The sequence below is a fragment of the Watersipora subatra genome, chromosome 8, assembly GCF_963576615.1.
Source record: "Watersipora subatra chromosome 8, tzWatSuba1.1, whole genome shotgun sequence".
In the NCBI taxonomy this organism is placed as follows: domain Eukaryota; kingdom Metazoa; phylum Bryozoa; class Gymnolaemata; order Cheilostomatida; family Watersiporidae; genus Watersipora; species Watersipora subatra.
The window spans coordinates 55,946,482-55,955,414 of NC_088715.1; the positions used below are offsets into that span (position 1 = coordinate 55,946,482).

The window sequence follows — 8,933 nt, forward strand, 5'->3', positions numbered from 1 at the left end:
CAATAGGATAACTGCAATGGTAGCTGTAATGTACTGGGTGTGGGTGTTATTATATACAACAAACAGCAATAATGAAAGGAAAAGATTATATGATTATATCTCTCCCCCAGCAATAGGAGAAATGCAATATTGGCCAATATTAGAAGAAGAATGCACTGATATTATTAGAATAACCAATATTATTAATATAGTAATACAGTAATAATAGAAAACCAATAAACAATTTTGTTTGGATTTAAAAACGTCGTAGCTAACAATATCAAGAAGTATCAAAAATAATATCCAAACTTAGTAATAGTAATACAGTAATAATAGAAAACCAATAAACAATTTTGTTTGGATTTAAAAACGACGTAGCTAACAATATCAAGAAGTATCAAAAATAATATCCAAACTTAGTAATAGTAATACAGCAATAATAGAAAACCAATGCGCAATTTTGTTTACATTTTAAAACGTCATAGCTAACAATATCAAGAAGTATCAAAAAGAATATCCAAACTTAGTAATAGTAATACAGTAATAATAGAAAACCAATGAACAATTTTGTTTACATTTCAAAACGTCATAGCTAACAATATCAAGAAGTATCAAGAAGAATAACCAAACTTATAATTAAATACCGTAATCTCATAAAAATCGTTAGAAAAAATATCATCGTCATATCCTTTACTTACACTGCGTTGGACATCAGTTAGAATACCAAAGTACTCAAATGTGTCTGAAATGTCAGTTAATTCGAACTCGGCAAAAATGAAACGATTTCAGTACTCCCACGTTAATCAACGAAACCTTCGACCATGCTATAGACTGGTGAAAAGTGCACGTTACTTTTTCGTGAAATGCGCTCGATGTAATCGTTCTATTCTTTGTTGCTCGGCGTTTTAATTTCCGGTCTTAACTTTTATAAAAGTGAGGCTTGACAAGTTTTAATAACGATTTTCGCCCAAATAAATCTGTTTATTTGTGTATAATCCGATTAGATGGGTAAGTTTTAAGATAATAATGACGATTTACAAAGACTTGGTAACATATTTAAATAGGTTTGTATGTGTTTTGTATTGTTATTACACTTTACTGACTTTACAAAACGATGGTTAAATTTGTTGATGAAATTTTAATTCAAAGGTTCGTCTCATTGTTGATGAATAATTTTCGGGAGTTGTGTGCACATGTGCATTTATCATAAATCTCCCAACCAATCGCTTCGCTCTGTTTGGTCGTGGGATTAACTGACCTATTAAGACAAGAAATACCCGTCTTACTTCAACAAGCTGGCAGCAGAACGGCTCATATAATTTAGGTTTTAGAGTCAGGTCAGCGGATCGACGAATAGACACTCAACTGAGAATACCAAAAGCTTAAAAAGTTAACAGAACAGCCGCACTTATGTCGGATAGAAGACTGGATCTTACAAATCAGAATAATTAATAACAAAAGAGCAGATCGAGTAATTGTTTGCCTCGCAAGCATGAAGGCACTCTTTGTGCAAAAAGCCCACAGTCAACATCATGCTGGAATAAACCAAAGGTACAAACGATTATGACTCGGATGGTACTGGTCAGGCGTGTCCGGCGTTGTCCGTGGGACAATGAAGTACCTGCAAGTTCTGTCAAACAGCAAAGAACAGCGTAACTAGGTTGGCAATCTCTCAGATTACATCAGCATCTCAAATTGCACCAGCAACACAATGCATCAGCAAGTATCATCAACAACAAGTTACTAGGCTGGCAATTTCTTAAATTGCACAAGCGTCAAAAGGCACCGGCAGGACGCTTGTATCTCCCTGACCATTTCTACTTGTCCGGACTCAGAGGAAGTAGAGTTTTTTCTTTCAAAAAGAAGTTGAAAATTTAAAGTTGCATTCCCTGCAAACAGAGGGTCAGGGAGCAGACAACCTCCTTTAGCCCGCTAACCAAAATCTTCTTCAGATTTGATTCCTAAATTTGATTGATTCGTCGGAGCATTTGATTTTACGTCAAAATAAATTTTAGTTTTTCAATGTAATAGTAAACTCGATTGTTGTCAATTACCTACTACGTTTTTACCAATGGCTATCTAAAACTTCACTTGCATTTTTACAGCTTATAAAGTTGATAAAAATTGTGTTGTCTTTGCATTTTAGTACCGCAAAATGCTAACGAGTCTACGAGTTGCTGTGTTAGCAATATTTAGAATATCACTGAAAAAATTAAAAATTGAAGCAACTGTGAAATAAAATAAATTACAGAAAAACTTTTATGCTCGTGGTTTAATTATTTAAATTTCGATGACAAAAACTAAAACAACCTAATAGCACTAATGATATAAAAATAAATCAGGATTAACGATGAAAAAGTGTAAAGAGACCAGAGATGATGTATATAGTTACCTGTTACATGGTAAGAGACCCGATATTACGAGGCTGGAATTGGTTCACGTAGTGTGCTGAAAGCTGTAATAAAATTATCAGTAAAAGAATGTTCAGAGAAAATTGAGAAACAAACGATATACAAGCATCACATAAACAACAACAACAACAACAACAACAACAACAACAACAAGCTCGTTAAAATTGACCTTCACATGGCTTTTGCTTAAATCTTTCAAGGCTTTATTGAATGAATCATATTACCTTTTGTATGTAACTCAAACACATATAGTAAACCTGCCTCAGCTGCTAAAAATGAACAACTCATCAAAGGCGTTGGGTATTATTACTCTTTCTTTTATAGTTTATATCATAGCTACTATGTATATAAACAGAGGAGACCAGAATGAGTTCTTCCAGCAACAGCATCGTTGACAACATTCAAGAAGTTTTCAACAATTTTAATAAAAGCATGACCTACTTATGCAACTTGACACCAACACAATTATATTTTTGATGGAAGAAAGCAAAACACAAACTTTTCAGCAACTATCAACTATGCAAAGAGTAAAATTAAAGGGACATTTAGATACGCCTCTCATAGCAATACAAGACAGTGTGACAGACTGTCCTTTATGATACAGTTGAAGAAGTCCATAAATGTTGATATATTTGATGGTTGTACCAAACAAAAACCATGTCTGAAAAAAGGTGAGATAAAATGCTAGGCTGAGACACACTATCCCTGCAGGTTCTTCTTAGCATTTGAGAATTATGTGCAGAATATATAACTGAGAAATTCTGGAAAACATTGAGTAGTAAAGGAAATTTTGTTCCTGTTGCTCTCGGAGGTTTATCAGTGCAAGAAAATACTGACATTGTTCCTCCAGATTCTTTTATTTACGTCTACAATGTCACATCAGTTGAGGCTCTAGGAAAATATCTCCAGCACCTGATGACATACATGTATTATTCTGTCTATAACAGGTACCATGAGTGGCGTCAGCATTACTCAGTTTCATTAGCAAAATAGCAAGCTTGTGGCCTTTGTGAAAGCATTAACCACCCAGAGTCTCTCTCCGCCGAGAGCAATAGGCGATTTGCTGATGAAAGGAATGATAAAAATACCTGCAAGAACTTGTCAATACTTGCCAGTTAAATCCAATGTTTGACAATCCACATACATAAGAAGTTGTAGATACATAATATTCATGATTTTAATCTTGTGCTAATGTGTCTTTAGTCCCTATGTCTTCGAAAATATTATGCATATACCAGCTCTTCACTCTCTGACACCTAAAAGCTGTACTGAGTGATACAAGTTATTTTATCGTTTTTTAACATTTATATTATTATAGAAGGTAGTCAGTTACACAATTTTTCATTCTATTATCTGGCCTATAATACTTTATATTGGTAGATTTGTAAGAATCAAAGGAGGAACATCTCTTTAACTTGTTCCTGAGTATTTGTATTGTTCACATATCCTATCATATTGCATTCTTTTTTTCTCTAACTTGGAATAAATATAAAATCATTACTTAATATGCCAAAACCTGTTTACAGACCAAATACCGAATGAGACAAATAAATTTGTCTCATTTTGAATAGAGGCCTTTAAAAAAGACATACAAGCAGTTCAGCTGATTTAATAGAAGAATGACCAAAACATATAGATATAAAATTCCATCATTTTTAGAAGTTTGTAAACAGCGCTATCACACTATCCTTAGGCATTGACTGCTAAAATCACAGTCACTTTCAAGCACGTTAGCTGTTGGATTTGATTCTTGTATTTAGTATATTTTTTTGAGTATTTAAGTATATACTTACTCAAATTATCCATTGGCATTTTGTCAGACTAATAGTAAGTGGCAGGCAACTCTCATTACCTCTCATTGTTTACGAGCTGAGTTTTAGTACCCGAGCAACGCCGGGTTGTATAGCTACTACAAAATATACTACCACATTCGCTAGATCTTTTTGTGAGCATCAACTAGCTAAAAATCTTTTGCATTGCACCAGCAAATACAGAGCACCAGCAAGCATCAATACGCGGCTAGGTTGAAAATTTTCTATATTTCTACTTGTCAGGAACAAGAGGAAGTAGCACTATTTCTTTCAAAAAGCAGTAGTAAGTTTGGAGTTGCAATCTATGCCAACAGAAAGTCAGGGATCTGACAACTTTCCTGAGCCTGCTAACCAAAATCCACTTCAGATTTTATCTCTAAATTTGGTAGATTTGTTAAAGTACATGATTTGCAGTTTTATGGCAAAATATACATCAAGTTTTCAATGTAATAGTAAACATGATTGTTGTGGATTACCAAGTACATTTTTACCTGCCGCTCATCTAAAACTTCGATTACATTTTTTCCAGCTCAAGTTGATAAAAGTTGTTCTGGTTATGCATCTTTAATACAAAAAGTGCAAGCGAGTCTACACATGCTGAGTTAGTAATTTTTAGTAAAATAAATACAACCAGAAAAAAATTAAAAGTAGAGCATAAGCGAAATAAGCTTAATTAAATGAAAGCTTTTCTGCTCAGTGTTCATTTAGTAAAATCCCAATGACAGAAACTAAAACAACCTAACAGCAATAAAAATACGGAAACATATTAGGATGAAGGTAAATATTTTTTTTGAGGGAGACATGATATATATAGTTACCTGACAGATATATAATGAGGGACTAGGATTAGTACTCTAAGGTCGAATCACGAGTTATCCGGTCAGAATTTGTTAGCTTCTCAGCTGATTCCCGAAATACCCGGGAGTGAATTTTAAAGGGTTTGTTTAAAATGTGTTTGCAATAATTATTGTGAATTTGTTGAAATAAACCAAAATCGTGGTCTGAGCTTTTTAATAATTAGTAGAAATCTATATGGGTAAAGTCAGCACAGCAGAACAATAAGTTTTTTTTCAAATTGCGGTAAAAGCTTCCATTGCTTAAGCACGATTCAAGAAGTGCTTTCACAGCAGTATAATTATGATTTCCCTAATACATGTATATTTGAACTGTGCACTTTTAAAATTTTGCCATAAGGCCTTGATAGTCTTCAAAAGCAGATGTGATTATAAGATTTATTTACAGGTACATGTATGTACTAGACTTTGATCAAAGGGTGAACAAAATATAACATAATGACGAAAGTTTCTACTATCTGACTGAGTCTGACTGTTGTGGCAGTTTTTGCAAGTTGTGTAAACCTGGATGTAGTATGATTTAATTTTCAAACAGTCTGACTACTCGCTGCTAAAACTGGTCATAATGACAATAATAATTACTCAATAACAGCTGAATACAATCAAATGCTGACCAACCATGTTTTACATAATCACAATGATTTCGTTGTGTAGTGCATGTGTTTTTAAAATCTGTTTCGCTGCTCATCTTAACAAATGTTCCATGTCGGGTGGATTGTTCATGCTTTTAGTAGCTAGTACTTTCTTATTCAATTAGTGGTTTTTTTGCAATTTTAATTTGCTGATAAAAAGTTTTTATTTGTACATAGCTACAATATTTTAATACCCAAATGTAGCATGAGGTGTTCTCTTTCCAAAAGACCAAATTAAAAAAATATTAATAGAAAATGAGCAAATTTAAAGTAAAAATTTAGTAACACTGAGTCTATCATTTGTTAGAAACCAACTGATTAATTGAGCTTGGATGCACACAATAGAGTTATTTATTTGGGCCGGTATAGGTTAAAAAGCAATATTTAGTTTAGACTTTAGAGTAATGAAACCCGCGCTAAAGTTGTCAATGAAAAGAATATTGATCAACGCATTAAGTGATCCCTACGCATGAAGTGTATAAACAAAACAACAACAGGATTGTTAATGGTGGCTCTCAGGAGGCTTCTTTTATATTCATTCAAAGACTTATTTCATAAACACTGAACCTTTTGTAAGTAACTTATAAGCAGTTTTGCTTGAGCGCTTTTGTAAAGGCGGCACAACCAAAAACGTAAAGTTGCTAATCTAGTAAACTTGCCTCAACTGCTGGACGATGAACAACTCATCAAAGGCGTTTAGTATTGTTACTCTCTCTTTTATAGTTTATATCCTAGCTATCATGTATAGAAACAGAGAAAACCAGAAAAAGTTCTTTCTGAGGAAATATCAGCCGGTCGACAGATGGTTGTTATCTAAGAATCAAGAAAACCCTCTTGATGGTGAGAGTTCAAGACATTTTTTTCCAAACCAAATATCAGAAATGACCGAACATGGTAAAAGAAAATTAATAGTAAGTATAGACAGTGGAGGACCATGGCTGCTTCCAACGATCCACTTTGATGGATGTGAATATTCGAATTGTGATTTTATCTACAGTCCAGATAACATCAGTTATGCTCAGAAAGCCGATGCTCTTATATTCTTTCCAAACACACCGCAGAGTTTGTTACAGTTCCCAAGAGCTATCCGTCAACGACAACTGTGGTTTGTAGCAAGCATGGAGCCGCCAGCTTACCCTTGGCATAAATTCAACAAAGTTGTCAACAACTTTAATGGAAGCATGACCTACTTACGCAACTCCACGCCTGTACAGTTAGGCTACGGACGAACAAAACAAGAGCGTGCACCTATTCATCAACAACCGACTATCAACTATTCGAAAAACAAAACTAAAGGGGCATTTGCATATGTCTCTCACTGCGGTTCAAAACAGTATGACAGACTTTCCTTTATGAGGCAGCTAAAGAAGTACATAAATGTAGACATATTGGGTGGCTGCACCAAACAAATACTTTGTCCAAAAAGAGGTAACAAAACATGTGTGGCTGACACACACTATCCTTACAGGTTCTACTTAGCATTTGAGAATTCTTTATGTACAGAGTATATAACTGAGAAATTCTGGAAAACTTTAAAGAGTGAAGGAAATTTTGTTCCCGTTGCTCTCGGAGGTTTATCAGTACAAGAATATACGGAGATTGCTCCTCCAGATTCTTTTATTCACGTCTACAATTTCTCATCAGTAAAAGCTCTAGGAAAATATCTCCAGCACCTGATGACAGATGATGCTGCCTATAACAAGTACCACGAGTGGCGTCAGCATTACTCAGTTTCATTTGCAATGGGGAAACCTTGTGGCCTTTGCAAAAGCATCAATCACCCAGAGTCTCTCCGCTCTGAGGAGAATAGGCAATTTGCTGATGAAAGGAATGATGAAAATAACTGCAAGACCTTGTCAATACCTGCCAGTTAAATTCAATATTTGACAATCCGCAAACATAGGAATTAGCAGACACACGATAATCATGATTTTAATGTCGTGATAATGTACCCTTGTTTACTATTAATACTATGCTTATAACAGTTTTTGCTTTTTTAACATCTAAAGGTTGTATCAAGTGAAATTTGTCGCAGTGATGAGTTTTTATATCTGTCTCTTCGGTTTAAGTTTTAACATACTGTAGCAGATCACCGGTTACTACGCTTGTTCCTCTATTATTTGGCGTTGAAACTTTTATATCCAGAACTTGAGTAAAAGCCATGATAAAGCATTTTTTTAACTTGTTTTGTTTGTTTGTTTATTTATGTGTTGTAACATAGTGTATTGTTTCTTCTCTAGTGTAAAATACATGTAAAGCTTACTGGTAATTATGCAAAAACCTGTTTAGAAAGTGAATACAGTCATACTTCGACTTACGAGTCTAATGTGTTCCGAGACTGAGCTCGTATGTCAATTTACTCGCATGTTGGTGCAATTTATTTATATATAGAGCAATTAACTATATATTGATTGGTTTCCAAACCATAAAAATGAAAATAAAACACTCAAAACAAGATATTGTAACAGAAAGAACATGTTGGTTATTGTCCTAACTTACACATGCTTTTAAAAAGCAACAAATAAAGAATAATGTAAGGAAATGTGATTAATTAAAATGTAAAATTAAATACCTACAATAGCAGCTAACGCTAGGATTTGCTCGAGAAGGAAATATAAGTTATCTTTCATTACAACAGTTGACTTTGATAAATTTGGATTTAATCAAAGTCTTAAAAGACAAAATTTTGAAGCAAATCTAAAAGCAAACTTTCATTTTTAACTTAACATAATTAAAGTTTCTTCGGCGTTCATAGTTTTAAGTCGCTTGCTGGTAAGCTAATTTTTCCTTTGTTTCGCTTTCACGACTAGCCGGCCGTTTTAAGATAAACCTATCTAAGGACGTTTGCCTTTGTTGCCCTTTCAACATGTTGCAATTAGGACGAGCACAGGTGTCGTCAGAAAGGGTTACTGCACGACCACTACCCAACTTGTCCGAATGTATATTTTTATAGTTTTGCTAGATAGCACCGGCCTTTTCACATAGCATCGTTTCAGTTACGCTGTTACCGGCCAATTGTTTATTTTTTTATCCCATGCCTGAGCAGTCTCTCCATCAGCAGCCGTGAATATCGCTGCGCCGTTTAGAAACTATGATTAGTCCTTTTGCGAACTAATGCCCTGAATATAATCCTTCTGTTTGATAATTGTGGATGTATTTCTGTCATATTGCTGAGCTAGCTCAATCACGCATACACATTTCGTATATTTTTCAATAATTTTCCGTTTAATATCAATTGTTATCGTT

The 8,933-nt window shown here is 34.3% G+C and overlaps 1 protein-coding gene across 1 annotated transcript; it reads left to right on the top strand.

Annotated features, from left to right (window-relative positions):
- Positions 1 to 6,416: 6,416 nt before the first annotated feature.
- LOC137401919 (glycoprotein 3-alpha-L-fucosyltransferase A-like) lies at positions 6,417 to 7,965 on the top strand. Its single transcript, XM_068088391.1, has one exon. The coding sequence runs from the start codon at positions 6,428 to 6,430 to the stop codon at positions 7,559 to 7,561; it is 1,134 nt and encodes a 377-aa protein (XP_067944492.1). The 5' UTR covers positions 6,417 to 6,427; the 3' UTR covers positions 7,562 to 7,965.
- Positions 7,966 to 8,933: the final 968 nt, after the last annotated feature.